The 15923-nt window shown below is 39.5% G+C and overlaps 1 protein-coding gene across 1 annotated transcript in view; it reads right to left on the bottom strand.

Annotated features, from left to right (window-relative positions):
• NEB (nebulin) overlaps positions 1-15923 on the bottom strand; it is a 223788-nt gene that overhangs the window by 57535 nt on the left and 150330 nt on the right. Inside the window, exons 92-105 of the mRNA XM_042948758.1 lie at positions 15551-15655; positions 15349-15453; positions 12049-12156; positions 9983-10096; positions 9488-9685; positions 9075-9179; positions 8101-8205; positions 6344-6451; positions 4878-4985; positions 3576-3683; positions 2922-3026; positions 2718-2822; positions 1977-2075; positions 1507-1617 (exon numbers count right to left, since the gene is read on the bottom strand). Of these exons, the coding sequence (XP_042804692.1) occupies positions 1507-1617; positions 1977-2075; positions 2718-2822; positions 2922-3026; positions 3576-3683; positions 4878-4985; positions 6344-6451; positions 8101-8205; positions 9075-9179; positions 9488-9685; positions 9983-10096; positions 12049-12156; positions 15349-15453; positions 15551-15655 (1584 nt within the window). The remainder of the gene's footprint in view (positions 1-1506; positions 1618-1976; positions 2076-2717; positions 2823-2921; positions 3027-3575; positions 3684-4877; positions 4986-6343; positions 6452-8100; positions 8206-9074; positions 9180-9487; positions 9686-9982; positions 10097-12048; positions 12157-15348; positions 15454-15550; positions 15656-15923) is intronic.

Below are 15923 nucleotides of genomic sequence, written 5' to 3' on the forward strand. Positions count from 1 at the left end.
ACCAGACATTCAAAGAATGAACACCAATCCTTCTCAAACTCTTTCAAAAATTGAAGAGGTGGGTCAATATTTTATCATTCCCACGTCATTCTTCTGGTGAGCCAAGTGTGGGAGGAAATGAACTACTGAAGAATATCTATTCTTTTTCCTCAGTGTTGATGCATAAGATGCAGAAAATCCCAATAGGAATTAGGAAAAGGAGAAATTAAAGTTTTAGGTAATTCTGAATCCAAACAGCCAAGAGAAATAAAGGTATTTCAGAGATACCAATAAACAGTTTAAGTTACCAAACTATGTTTTATTATGTGGTAGCTGGAGGACAGATGGGATACTTTAAAGCAGTGGTTTCCAACACTGACTGCATGTTAGAATCATTTTGGAGCAGCTAAAGGCATGCAGATGCCCAGACACAGACAATCAGAAAGTTTGCTGTGAGGCTGAGGAGTTAGAGCCCACTCAAGGGTAGTTTAGAAACATTTCCCAGGTGATCCTGATACTCTGCCAGGGCGGAGAAGCACAACTTTGCTGAGACAGAAGAACGTAAGCATTCCTGGAAAAGTGCTCGTGCCGGGTGAAGTAACACAAGTAAGCTTTCAGGAAAGCAAATGCACTCAATGTAGCATTTGCAATAACTAAAGAATTAATCATCCTCTGCCTCTAGCTCACTAGGAGTGTAGGAAGCTGCACATCCCCTCCACTGAGGGCAACATTTGGTTTGCCAGGACATCTCAAGGTCTAAGAGCATAAGTGATTCCTAATTAGCAGCATCAGAACTATTGAGAATGGGGAGTCAACGAAGTGGCCTGACCGCTAACATGTGGCTTAGCTCGGTGAAGTCTGATGAGGCCACAAGACAAACTGAAAGTTGAATGAGAACAGCCAATTCTTCTATAATAAGAAAAACCATTTACATTTGTGAAATACCCTGATCTTTACAAAGCACATTTAGTCACTGGCAGCAAGGCACTGTGGGATACACAACTAAATAAGATGGGGTCCAACCCTCACTGAACCAAGTATGCAGGTGAGAGCATGAGATATCTATGCACAACTGTTTATAATAAATCAGAAGTCTCAGTGCCAACCGAAAATGAAACAACATAGTAGTTTGGAATCTGTTGTGGGCAGCAGAGCAGGGAACCATATAAGACTTTTCAAATGGCAGTGCTGTGTTCAGGGTATCTGATAGCAGGGATTAAAGAGATAGTTTTGAAATAAATTCAGTTTGGAGACTGCAACAATAGCATAAGACAGAAGACCTTTCTAATTTATAAAATCATGTGAACTCTCAGCAGCCCTAGTCACAGGTAGTCAAGTATCAACAGCCTCATCAAAAGGGGACAAAATCAGTTAATTGAGGCAAAATGAGGTCAGTTGACTTGCTTAGACATGATGGACGTGTCTGTAATTAAAGGCAGAGTGGAGATTTTTTTGCCTAGTGTAGTTGCCTGAAAAACAGTCACCGGAAGAACAAGTCACTTATAGTGATAGGTTCAGCATCCTTACCTCACTCAGATGTGTCTTCAGTTCCTGTACTTTTCTGTATTCTGGAGTGTCAAGAACCACTTTGTATTTGTCTCGCATCTTCCTTGCTTTATCGGTGTACAGGTAATTAGACTTAGAGAAAAAAAACCAATGGAAATACAAGTTAATTAGTCATTTAAGGAACTGCGTGTCGTGGTCATATAACTCTCTCTCAAATGCTGGTATGTGCAATGTGAGCAGGCCTTCCACGTGTCCTGGATGTCTTCCCGGGGAAGGAACAAAGACAACTGTCATTTAATTGAGTTCATCACCTCTTACAGAGGCGCATGGCATCTTAAGTGGGTCATGACTTATTCAAATTGGTTAATGGTAAATTTACCCTTAAAAGTAGCTGCAGGCAAAGAGTCTTTCTGTCTAGGACCTTGAGGCTGGTAATGAGACATATGGAGGCTGTCCAGGGGTAGCCGTGTGTTGTGAAGATGTGCACTCACCCAGAGCTTGCGCAGGTGCCTGGAGCGGACCATGTCGGGAGTGTCATACAAGAAGCAGCCCAGTCCCTTGAGAATCTGCAAGTCCTCTTTATATTTAATCTGTGTCACAGAAACAGAAATATAGCAGGCTGTGAGTAAATGTAAACCAGGAACAAAGAAGATAGAGTAGTGACACTTTTTATATTGATATATCTTTCATTTTGGTTGAACGCATCTACCTGGTTGAAAACTCTTAGTTTACGTGCACCCAAATGAATCACAGGTTTTAAAATTTAATCTCTAATTCTGAGCTGAGGAGAGAACAGAGTATTATGTTATTATTATATTGATGGGAGAAAAGCATAGGCTGAATGGAGTGGCCTTTTAGGAGAAGGAAACATTTAAGGAGAAAAAAAATGGTAGAAGGAAGTTGCTAAAAAGGGTGAGAGTGGGGATGAGCAGGAGAAAGATAATATAAACAGGACCTAGGATCAGAGGTCGTGTATGGTGAGGAGCTGGTAATGATTCAGTGTTGAATGCAGAATGGTGGTCAGCAATTTTTGTCATTCTCACGTGTTCCTCTTACTGTTGTTTTCATAGCTGGAGAAATGTGTGGTCCTACTTCCACACAATTTTGCCTCCAAGTTGTATATTCAGTTTAGAAGTATTCAATGCAGAAGGCTGTTCAAAGACCAGTGGTGGCTTAAATGCAGACAGCCTCTTGGTAAGAGCCCGTCAGAAAGATCCCTAGGAGATGCTTACATCACTGGTGATGTCTCCCACGTAGCGGCAATGGATCACTTGGGGTGTGTATGGCAGTGAGATCATGTGGCCTTGCATCTTGAAGAAGTCTGATTTGTAGATCAACTAAAGAAAAACACACCCAGAAACACACATCAGAGACTGAATGGTTGACATTCCTGCCTGGGTTCCACAGCCTTTCCTCTCTCCTAAGAAAATACCCACCTCACTAACAGCCTCTTGTGTCTTCTTGACTTGGCGGATCTCAGGTGTGTCAGGAGTTGTATGAATCTTGTCTTTCAGTTTATGGTACAATTGTCGATACAGTCTCTACATTGGAGGAAAAACCATTCCAGTTATTTAGTGTAGGAAGATGGGGGCATCCATTGACTAATCAGCAAATATTTTACATAAAGAGCCATGAGAGGGGTGATTAAGGACATAAAAAAGTGATTGGGATTAGGAAAAAAGAGAAAATGGTATTTATCTTATTTAGGTGAAGAATTTTGACCACCAAACCTTCCACATACTATCAGATGATTGGATAGGATCAGATATACAAACCAATCATTTGTGTAGAAAACCAGGGTCATGAGTCAGACTAAAATGCAAATTTATTAAAGTTTTTTGTATATAAATGTCAAAAAATGAATTAATTTGCATTATAATCTATAAATTGGATCTGTGCAATGGCATCAGCAAATATAGAAAAATGTTGCCAATGGATACCAGTATCAAAATGGTAACTAAAAGGGCTCTCTTACTCCTTGCTGATGTGTGAATTTATAGCTAAAATATAATTGACTTTTAATGCATTTCAAACAAAGCCATGGTCTTTGAAACTCAGTCTTTGCCCAACTGAATCCGCATTCACAGTACCTCACTGGTAACATTGTTGGCCCTCCGGACATGGACAAATGGAACGTCATTGGGACCAAGTGTATATCCATTTGCCTTGATGTGTTCATAAACTTCTTTGTACTTGAACTGCAAAAGCAAAGTCAGAATGAGTTCACAGATGGGTAAGCACAGAGTAGCTTTATACTTCTCAAATAGAAAAGAGCTGTCACTTTCATTTGAAAATTACTCTCTAAGCATTAAGTATAAGGAAAAGTCCTTGACAAAATTTCTATAGTAATTTGAGTCTTAAAAATTATTTTGTTTGCTAATAAAGCCAGGTCCAGAAAGGAATAAAATTCAGTGTTGCCTAGATAAATCTGTTTATAGGCAGGAAAGAAAAATACAAGAAAAAACCCTGTATTTTTAGCCCTAGTACAGCTAGGAAATTAGAAAATGCAAAGAAGACATAAGAGACTACTTTTAACACTGATGAATGGCCTTACAGACTGATTTAAAAAATGACATGTTAGATTATTCAGTCTGTGACTCTGCTTTGGAAACCATATTTTTGGGCCCCTGGCTATTGGACCCTACCTGGCCAGCAAGTTTGATTCCCAGGACTCTAAAGGGCAACATGGAAGAGACGGCTTATTCTTCAACTGATGGTTGATTTGTGTGTATGGTATGCAGGCCAGAGTCACAGACATAGTAACACTTCCCTAGGCTTTGCCATAGGGTAAATGCATCACATTCCAATGTGGAACTTTTAAATCCAGGGAAGGTTAGTGTCAGTGACATGTGGGCAAGCTACAAGTGGTGAGAGCCTATTTACCCCTCTGAGCTTTTTTTTTAAGCGAGCACAGAAGGTAAGCAGTGGGGCAAGTATCAGAGCCAGCAGCAAGGCAAGAAGTCCTTTCTTTTTCAAAGGAATATACAGTGATGTTGTATCTTGAAGGTAGTACTGTTGCCACACATCAGCAGTGCATGTACGAACTTCCATTACTGGTATATGGCTTGGAATAGTTCAGGATTCTTCTGTGCTAAAGCCAACAGAAGTAGACGTATCCTAACAGCCATAAACCATGAGCTGAAGTAACTGACTCATGCAGATGCAATCCCACAAAAGCCCTATGCTAACCCCCTGGGTTACACAGATACTGCTAAAGCAGGAGCAAGCCAATTCCATAGCAACCCTAGAAAACACACTGTCTCCCCTTATCTAGTCCCATCATTATATCATGTTGAGCATTCAGAGTATGACTAAGGGCATTAGGTAGGCTATTAATGAATATTAGTGCTCCCACCACCTTCAGACCCCATCTTAATGAGGAGACCACTTACATAACTGCTCATATATCGGGTGTCCTTGATGTGTTTGAAGTGAGAGGTGTCCACGGGAAGCCTATATCCAGTAGGCAGGGTGCGCCGGCCAGCTCCTCGGTATAGACCCTGCAGGAATGAGGAAGAGTAGGTAAATGACATCTACATCAAATAACTGATCTAAGTTAAACAAGTCACATGCAGTACACAATAGATTTTCAATTAGATACTTAATGTTCTTATGATCACCAAACTGATTTCAGGAAGAAATTAAGTAAGTTCTAAGAGTCAGGCAATGAATTAAGTTACTCTTAACTTTTGCTTTTGAAAAGAAGAGTGATGAGCGAAGGAGCTTATAGAAAATAATAATTCTCTGTTTTTGAATTTATGCCCCATTAGTTGCATGACAATCTAGCAAGAAAATGGGAAAAGTAGAGAAAACAGGCAGTCAGTGCTGCCTCTGTCATTAACCCCACTCTTAGATGCTATTCATATCACCAGCAATCCCTGAGACAGTCATAATTATAAGGCACATCTTTGGAATCCCATCCCCACCATAAACGTGGCATCTTGAAGTCAGGCTGTGAAGAGGTCAAGATACTCCTATCCCTAGTAGAAAAGGGAAAGGAGTTTCTCTGTGACCTTTTAAATAGTCTGTCTTGGGGTGCCTGGGTGGCTCAGTAGGTTGAACATCCTATTCTTGGTTTTGGCTCAGGTCATGATCCTAGGGTTGTGGGATTGAGCCCTACATCAGGCTCTGTACTGAGTGTGGAGTCTGCTTGAAATTCTCTCTCTCTCTCTCTCTCTCTCTCTCTCTCTCTCTCTCCCCCTCTGTCCCGCTTATGCTCACTCTCTAATAAAAACTATAAATAAAAATAAATAAATAAATAAATAAATACATAAATAAATACACAAGTCTGTCTTTAAAGGGAGCTACAGGAGTAGGAACAGTGTTTGAAATGTTAAAAACTAAATTACTTTTAACATTCAATATAGGAGAGTAACATTAAAGGGTGAGACCAATGTAGCATCACACCAGGTAATACAGAATAGGGATATTAAATATATGAGTGGAATCCAGTTTCTCTTCTGAATTCCAACAGCAATTTCTAGCTCTAGCTCTTAAGTGAAGTCTTTTATGATTATGTGCCTTGCCTTCGTCACCTTGGTTTTAAGTTTTTTAGGCAGAGAGAGTAAGTTGGCTTTCTTCATTGTATCTTATAAATATTGCTCCAGAAAGTACCCATTGCTTGCTTGGCTTGCCAGCCAAGAGGAAGACAGACTATGTACTATTTTGGTTTTTTCTTTGTTTTGCTTTTTAACTCTTGTGAATGGAACAGCATTTATAAATGACAAGGTCAGGCTGAGATATATGCCCAAGCCTTCTAGATACATGCCCAAGTGGCTTCTAGAGAGGCCAGTGGCCTGGCCCTTTAGGCTGCATCTTGGACTTCTGCTGGGCCCTGTATTGGGTTCTAACTACTCACCTCACTCTGGAGCTTGTATGCATGGAGGGCCCGATCCAGATCCACAGTTTTTGTCGTTGGAGCAACTTTGCCTCTGACACTGTGCACATAGTCATGGTGGTAAACAGCCTGTGTGCAGAGAGGAGAAGGGTCAGCTGATTCAGACTGCAGCAGCCTTGTTGGAAAGAAGTAAATGGAAACCCAAGTCTCTCTTAAAAAATGAGAAAAAGGTAGCCTGCTTCCCTTTGCCTAGGGGACTCTATCTGATCTATTAATGTGTCTTATTAATAGGATCACAACCAGTGTGTGCTCCCCACACTGAGAGAGAAGTAGAACAGATGGCTCAGGCTTAGGAAGAGGAAGAGTGGGTATTTTACCACTATAAGTTTCAAAATAATAGTGTTTTTTTCCCTTTGCATTTTTTCTTTTTCTTTCTTTTTTTAAATTTAAATCCAAGTTAGTTAACATATAGTGCAATAATGATTTCAGGAGTAGAATTTAGTGATTCATCACTTACATATAACACCCAGTGCTCATCCCAACAAGTGCCCTCCTTAATGCCCATCACCCATTTAGCCCATCCCTCCACCCAACGCCCCTCCAGCAACCCTCAGTTTGTTCTCTGTGTTTAAGAGTCTCTTATAACTTGCCTCCATCTCTGTTTTTATCTTATTTTTGCCTTCCTTCCTCTATGTTCACCCGTTTTGTTTCCTAAATCCCACATATGAGTGAAATCTTATGATATTTCTCTTTCTCTGACTTATTTTGTTTAGCATAATACATTCTAGTGCCATCTCCATTGTTGTAAATGGCAAGATTTCATTCTCTTTGATCACTGAGTCATATTACATTGTATATATGTACTACATATTCTTTACCCATTCATTAGTTGATAGACATTTGGGCTCTTTCCATAATTTGGTTATCGTTAATAGTGCTGCTATAAACATTGGGGTACAACTGCCCCTATGAATCAGCACTCCTGTATCCTTTGGATAAATACCTAGTAGTGCAATTGCTGGATCATAGGATGGTTCTATTTTTAATTTTTTGAGGAACCTCCACACTGTTTTCCCGAGTGGCTGCACCAGTTTGCATTCCCACCAACAGCGCAAAAGAGATCCTCTCTTTCCACATCCTCACCAACATCTTATGTTTCCTGAGTTGTTAATGTTAGCCATTCTGACAGGTGTGAGGGAGTCAAAAGAATAGGTTTTAACATTCTAACTCACTGGTGGGATTTGACATTTACTTATTGACCTGGGAGGTTAGTTGAAGATAAGAAAGAACAGCTTTGTGCTGGGTTCATCTGCTGTTTTTCAGGCGTAATGGATATATGTGGTGTACATATAAGGATGCCGAGGCTCAGAGGGATTAGGGCTTTTCCCAAGCCTCATGAAGGATGTGTGGTAGTGACTGTCCACATCTCTGACTTCAGAGTTTTCTCCCTCCTCACCCTAGTGTCATTTGCTCTAATTTATTAGAATTCTTAGACAGTGAGACAGAGCTGTTGCTCTTGACACAAGGATACAAGAAGCAACTTCGGACGCTCTAAAACACCAAGTATTTAGTAGACTTAGATCCCTTACAACTCCTCACTGGGAACTGATTGAACACATCAGGTTTCAGAGAACAAGAGCAGAGCTGTAAGTACTTTCTAAGGTACTAATTCTGGTTTCCCAGTTAGAAAAGACCACTTTTTTTTTTTTTTTTTGCCACTTCTGCTTGAGTGGCAGTCTGTCTTTACTACTGTCCACACTACTTCCCCATGCACCTACATCACTTAGTTGTTTCCCACTTTTGACAGCCTGCACATAGAGTGGAGTATCAGTGACCAACTTGTAGTCATTCCTCGTCTTCTGCGCATGAGCTTTGTACTTGATCTGCCAAGAGAAGAAAATAAACCTGTGTTAGACCATTCACTGTATCAGAAATTGCTGGTTTTCACAGAGGGTTTGATTGCTTTTAAATTTTTTCCCCTAAGTTTATTTATTTTGAGCAAGCAAGAGAGAGAGAGAGCACAAGTTGGGGAGGGGTGGAGAGAGAGGGAGAGAGAAAGAATCCCAAGGAGTCTCCACACTGTCAGTGCAGAGCCTGATGTGGGGCTCGAACTCACAAACCACAAGATCATGACCTGAGCAGAAGTTAGACACTTAAATAACTGAGCCACCCAGGTGCCCCAATGTTTACTTTCATTAGCACTTATTCAACTGACCAGGATGCATTTGAATTTTATGACAATCTGTGTAATCAATGTTTATAGTCCTATAGAGCTTCCAGAGCCTTCCAGCAGGCTTGACAGCTGCTCTTCTAGGAACATTGGAGCTTTTTTACTGAAATCTTGATTACACTGTTAATTTGCCTAGCAAATCCTCTTTTTATAAATAGATCCTGTCTATAGCACCACAAACTCCTAACAAGTGAGATTTTCCTAATATGCAAATCATGTGCTCAATATTTGAAATAGTCCAAATGTAGACAGAAGAAAAGAGCCAGGGGTCCCTTTGCCACAAGAAGACAGTGGGACAGCTTGAATGCAGTGTTTCATTGGAAAGCTACAGGCATTCCTGTGCAATGGCCATCCTCTGCTCCTTAGCATCTTTCTCCAGCTCAGCCATCCTCAACACCACTTACGACATAGCTGGTCTGTGACAATGTCCATAACTCTCCCCCTGACTTATACTATGTAGAAAAGGAAACATACTTAAAAAAAAAAGCCAAAAAACAAACAAACAAAAAAAGGCAAACTCACATCATTACGTAGATCATAAGCATGTTTGGCATGAAGAATTTCAGGAGTGTCCCAGATGTAGCAGCCAATGCCTTTTAGCCAGTTGAGGTCATCTTTGTACACAATCTAAAGGATTGCAGCAGACAGAAGGAATCAGACCAAAAAAAAAAAAAAAAAAAAAAAAACTGGTCATAACTTTAACACCCTCTGGACCCAGGATGACTTTATGGAATGAAAATCAAAAGGCATTACACTGTGAGGCTGAGGGTACCATGGAAACATGGGCACACAGAGCCCTGCTTCCAGGGACAGACCCATAGGTATGTAGGAAAGCGATAGTGGAAGAAGGCTGAGGGGAAGCAACAGGGAATCTGCTTCTCCTCAGAATGGGATGTGGAGCCAGGGAAGGGGACCTTCATAAGCAATGGGCTTACGTCGCTGATCTGATCTGTGACTTTTCTGACGTGGCTGTTGACTTGCAAGTCAGGGTGGCAAATCCACTCATGGAGGTGTAGGCGGTAATCAATCTCACTGACTTTCTTCTGAGAATCCTTAGCAGTAACCATCTCCACCATGTCAGGAACAATGTGGATTTTCATTTTGTTCTTTTCATAAACTGATTTGTATAGGCGCTATGAAGATAAAATAACATGCCAATTATACAGGAAATTGTGCAAGGTATCCTGGCAATACGTGCTTTTCTTATATACCAGAGAAGTCAGGGTAACCAACTTACAGCAATCAGGTGGGATCTGGAATTTTCTGACACTTCCTACAGATCCATGGGGGCGGGGGAAGCAGAAATAACACTTCCCTTCTTCACATATGCACAGTCAGTGCCATGTGCATTAATAGGAAATGTTCTGATCTATGATAGATGGCTATATTACTTGGCTTTGATTTGAAGGAAGGTCTTTGGGATTACTTACATCAATGTTAAACTTGCCGACTCTGAGACACCGTGCTGTATTTGGATCATCTTCGACGCTTTTTGGTAAAGTATAAAGAGCTTTGAATTTTTCATATTCTTCTCGATATTTGATCTACAGAGAGAAAGTACAAAGGGAGAAAAAGTTTTGGAGAGTAATGGATTTATATTGTTAAAGAGTACAGGACATAATAGGAAGGGCCCAACCCTGAGATCCAACCAACGTGGGGTCACCACTTCTCTGGGCTCGTCTCCTCATCTTTGCATAGAGGTGGACATACAGCACTAGTGCCTGCCACAGGGTGACCCTGAGAATTACATAAAACTATACCTGACAGTACTCTGTAAACTGCAGAGAGGTATAAACTTTTAGTTACTGTTTTAAAAATGCCCATACCGGGATGCCTGGGTGGCTCAGTTGGTTAAGTGTCTGACTCTTGATTTCAGCTGAGGCCATGATCTCATGGTTTGTGAGTTCAGGCACCATGTCGGGCTCTGCTCTGACAGCACAGGGACTGCTTGGGATTCTTTCTCTTTCTCTCTCTCTGCCCCTCCCCCACTCACATGCATGCATGCACATGTGCTCTCTCTCTCAAAATGAGTAAACGTCAAAAAAATAAAATAAAATATAAAAATGCCTGTACCAATACTTCTGCTACTAAAATTAATTCATTTTAAAGATTATGTATTTTTTAAATAATCTCTTTCATGATAATGACTTTGATTTTCTCAACCATGAATGAAAGATGAAAAATGTGCTCAGTTCTTTGTTTTTAGTAATTGACAAGCCTGATGCTTAAGAGACATAGTCCTTGAATTTCAGTTTTTATGAGGTTTCCCAAAAATACACTGTAACCAGTTTCTATGGGAAAACCAACTTTTAATTCTTAAGACATATTGCCTATGAATTAATGCTCCATGATTACATGAACTAGGAAGTAAGGCCCTTACAGAAATGAAGATCCAATCTCCTAGCACATGATAAAATTTCTCTCATAACTCAAAGGCCCACAACTTAGTAAAACAAAAACAAAAACAAAACAAAAAAAGGAAGATGGGATTATTTGTGTAAGAATTGCAGTGAAGCCCTTTGCTGACTGGAAACCAACAAAAATTCCCAACAGAATTTTCCAGAACATTAATTCACATGCTCCTTACATCTAAACCATTCCTCAGTTATAAAGAAGATACTATTCAAAGGCACCTTTTTTTTTTTTTAAGCTACTGTTGAAATCTGTCTTTTAAGGGATTAATTTCTCTGTGTCCCACCTTGTTCCAAAAACAAGTTGCTGAAAATTCTGCTTCTATAACTTTTTTTATGACTAAAGGAGCAAATATCTGCTGAGCTTTTCAATTCTATCTACAAAACCTCTCTTTCCAAATGAAGTTTGCTCCTTTGGGTTAGTCTGTTTGCAGTCTTCCAAACAGACTTGGGTCTGAGAAAATCACATATATTCGTTTTTCTTTCAGGTAAAAATTAAATTCCATATATTATCTAACAAAGTCCTTTCCTAATTACACATCTCTAGGTCCCATGAGAAGGCAGTGAAATCAATTTACTGGGTCATTAGCACTTAAATGAATAGAACAGAATCGAAATGATCAGAGTGCATTGTTTTTAGTGTAGCAGTATGCTCTCTTCTGTAAAATATTTATGTCAGAAGGAACTCATGTAAACTTCAGGTGTGTGTGTGTGTGTGTGTGTGTGCACGCACGCACGCGTGTGTATGTATTTGCATGCTGGCTTGCAATATCAAATCAATTTCTCACTGTGGGTCATGGTAAAAAAAAAGGTATGAGAAATACTGATCTAAAATGCTATGTAAAATGTTCACAATTAAGTGGTAAAAGTCTCTAGAAGAGGCTTACTTAAGTTTTAAGAACACTTTAGGCATAAAGGGTTCAAAAGACTAAAGATCTAAACAGATCATGTTATTTAGGATTTTCTTTTACAATATACATAACATACAACATAATCCATATGACACAACCAGAAAGATTCTAGGAGCAGAGAACTGGGGAAGGCAGATGGTGGGTGGAAGGCTATCACATTTGCATTTGACTTACATTGCTGGCCAGATGCTTCTGGTTCTTGGCATGTGTCAGGGACATAGTGCTGGTAGGCAGGATATAGCTGGTGGCTTTCACTCTATCCCAGGCCTCCTTGTACAGGTTCTGTAGGGGTTAAAAATCATCTTGTGAATACAGAAAGATGCATTCTTGTTGGCTCTTGAGGAGGGGGTCTTTCCTGTATTTGTCCTTCTCAGAGACTCCTTACCAACCTCTAGATCTTCACCTTCAGTAGGATCCACGTACCCCTACATGAATAACAGGTCTAATGCCATGACTATAATTTCACAGTTCATTATTTTGTTCTCTACCATAGTACTTATCACAGTTTGGCAATGATAAAGAACTTTTCTTTATTCTCTTTATTCTTTATTTTCTTTATTTCTTTGTTTGGGGTGATAAAGAACTTTTCTATATCTTGAATGCAGTGGTGGACATGTGACTATGCATTTGTAAAGCGATAGTATTATACATCACAAAGAGTGAAATTTACATAAATTAAAACAAAATTTTTGATGCTATATTCATTCTCCATCGGTCTAGGAATTCCTGGAGGATGAAAACCATTAACTTAAAATCTATTTATCCTTTCCTACTTTTTGGTAGCTGAGAGCCCCCAAAATATTTCCACTCCTACGTATTTATTCACTCAAGGGAAATGAAAACTTACCTCTACACAAAAACCTATACACAAATGTATACAGCAGCTTTATTCACAATTGTCAAAAATTAGAAAGAACTCAGATGTCCTTTAAGCCTGGATGGATAAACAAATTGTGGTACATCCATGGAATGGTATTAAAAGAATAAACTACTAGTTTATATAGCAATGTGTGTAGTACATAAATGCATTTTGCTAAGAGAAAGAGCCAGACCTGATGGCTACATAATTCTTAATTCCATTTACATAACATTCTGCAAAAAAGGTTAACAAAATTTTTTTTTCTTTTAACAAGTGCAGAAAATGCCTCTGTGGATGTCAAGGGAGAAAAGAGGGGAAGCAAGAGGGAAATTTTGAGGTGATATAGAAGTTTTCTGTATCTTGACTATGGTGGTGAATACATGACTCCATGCCTTGCTAAAAGCCATAGTACTACATACCACAAAGAGTAATTTACAGTATGTAAATTAAAACACAGAAGCAACCAGAATGGGGGACAGGACTAAAATAGGGTAAAAACTCTAACAAATAAGTCTAATTGTGTTACAAATGTGTGACAAACTACACTGGAGGAAGTGAGAAAGAAAACTAATTTGTTTTGGAAAATGGTATTTTGTCTGTAACCAAAATAACCACACAAAATACTGTACTCTAGTTACTAAATTTGTTTCCCACAGGAATATGGGTTAGCAATTGTGAAAACATTTTATGTGCCTATAAGAGTTGAACAAATAAGTACATGTATCGTAGGTGATGAGAGTTGGGCTTTCTGGAAAAATTAAAAAAAGACAAACACAAGTTGGAAAAATAAGAAAGGGTAGAAGGCTAGAATGAACTCTGTGGTGTAGAGTTATATTGGAGACATCAGTAGGAACTCATGTTTTAAAACACAGATATGGTTAGGTAAGTATAGAATACAGACATGTATGCATATGTGGTTAGTATACATATATTTCTAAGCTCTGTCCCCATAGGAGTCCTAGCAGCAAATGAGCACACCCAGTATTTTGATCTTGGTTTTGAAATGCCATTCTCCAATAAATAAACTAGGGCTCCTTAGAGAGGTGGGTCTAGAACAGGGGAAATACAAGATGAGCATGTTGTGGTGCCAGAAAGTAAGGAAGTGCTGGAAAACAATGATGGAGTATGTCAAGGCCTTATAGGAGACACCTTGAAAGAGCCCCCAGTGGTCAAAGGTAAAATAATTAGAGCAAGAAAATAAATAACATTATAGACTACATTCTATGGAATAAAATAAATATCCATGAGCCCATACTGATACAAATAAAAGAAACAAATGGTAGGAAGGAAGAGTTGTTTCTTACAGAATTCCAACTAATAAATGTAGAAAGGATGAAGGAAACAGAAAATCACTAACAGGCATATTCCATAGCAATAATTGTTTCAGGCAAGATCCATCAATAGATGCCAAAATACGTGAGAGAAAAGTTCGAGGAAAAACAGGATACGTGCAGAGTTCCAAGTATCTCCTCCATGATATTTCTTCATAACAAAGGGGAAAAGAGTAACTTTACAGTGGAAAAGCTCAGCAGACAGTGACCTAGCCAAGTTACCGAGGTCAACATCACCAGTTATTGATGTCACGTGCCACCTGCCATGATGCACTGAGAGAAGCACATCACTTTTGTGTTATGCTCGCCAGAACTGCACACTATTGATCTAATCATGAGAAGTCATCATGTAAAACCAAATTGAGGGACATTCTACAAAATAACTGGTCAGTATTCTTCAAAAGCGTCACAATCAGAAAAAGACAAGGACAAACTGAGAAATGATCAGATTGGAGGAGGCTAAAGAGTCACGACAACTAAATGCAATGTGGGATGATGGACTGGCATCTGAAACAGAAAAGCACACTAGTGGGAAAACCCTGGTGAAAAGTGGATGAAGTCTGTAATCAACACTGCAACAATGTTAATATTTTAGTTTTGATAATTGTATCACAGAGAAAAATATGCTGGAATTCTCTGTACTATTTGTGCAACTTTTTTGTAAATCTAAAATTATTTCAAAATGAAGTTTGGGGACGCCTGGGTGGCTCAGCTGGTTGAGAGTCCTGCTTCGGCTCAGGTCATGATCTCACGGTCAGTGAGTTCGAGCCCTGCGTCGGGCTCTGTGTTGGCAGCTCAGAGCCTGGAGCCTGCTTCGGATTCTGTGTCCCCCTCTCTATCTGCCCCTCCCCCACTCATGCTCTGTCTCTGTCTCAGAAATAAACATTAAAAAAAAATTTTTTTAAATGAAGTTTAAAAAATGCTTGTTGAATTAACCAATTCAGAGGAGGAAAAAGAATGTGTTTGCAGGCTGTAAGCCACTGGCCACCGGAGAAGTCAGGGAAGGACAAGTCCAGGGTCAATGTAGCATAACTTCAACTGCACCTGCCTTCAATAAGGAAGGAGCTCCTAAATTTGTGACAACTGCATGAAATGGTGCAATATTTAAAGTGGGGCTTATTTAATTGTAACTAGGACTACGGATGAGATAGAGTAGGAATTTGAAGGTTCATGAAAAAAAACTGGAAAAACTTTTGGGGGTAAGGTGTCTATCCCAACTATTCCCTTATTGTCTCTAAAGGAGAAAAAGAGAACTCAAATACAAAGATGAGAAAAAGAACTCACACTGCTATAAAGATTCTTCAGGTTCCTGGTTCTGTCGTAATCCACTGTTTCTAGAACTGTCGTATATTTGTCCTTAATGTGATGATAATTTTCTTTGTATTTCACCTACACACAAAAAAGATGAGTTATGTTTTTCTGCTGTTTGAAAATACATAAAGACAGTAATGGCTTGTCCTGGAAGAGTAGTATAAGGAAGACGCACCTCACTGGCATTAATGCCGCTTTGAAGGGCAGTCACGTAAAGTGGTGTATCTGTGACCAGGTTATAATTCTGTAGATTATCTTTACCTGCTGCCGTGTATTGTAGCTGTAAAGAAAAACAAGTGAGCAGAAATGGTAAAATTTCAGCCTTTACAGTTTGTGCCAATTTAGATGAGCCTTTATTTCTGGGTTTCTGCTTTCATACTAACAAACAGGCTGTCATTCTATATTCCTGCCAACATCGTTTGGCTGTCAAGACTAATAGTTTGTCTTCACCAACAGTGGAGTTTGGCTCTTTGCCAGGTCCTCTTCCTTTCTTCCTTTTCCATGCGTGTACCCCAACCCTGACTACAGTTCCACAGCCTCGACCTTCC

This window comes from Panthera leo, chromosome C1 (assembly GCF_018350215.1).
Source record: "Panthera leo isolate Ple1 chromosome C1, P.leo_Ple1_pat1.1, whole genome shotgun sequence".
In the NCBI taxonomy this organism is placed as follows: Eukaryota; Metazoa; Chordata; class Mammalia; order Carnivora; family Felidae; genus Panthera; species Panthera leo.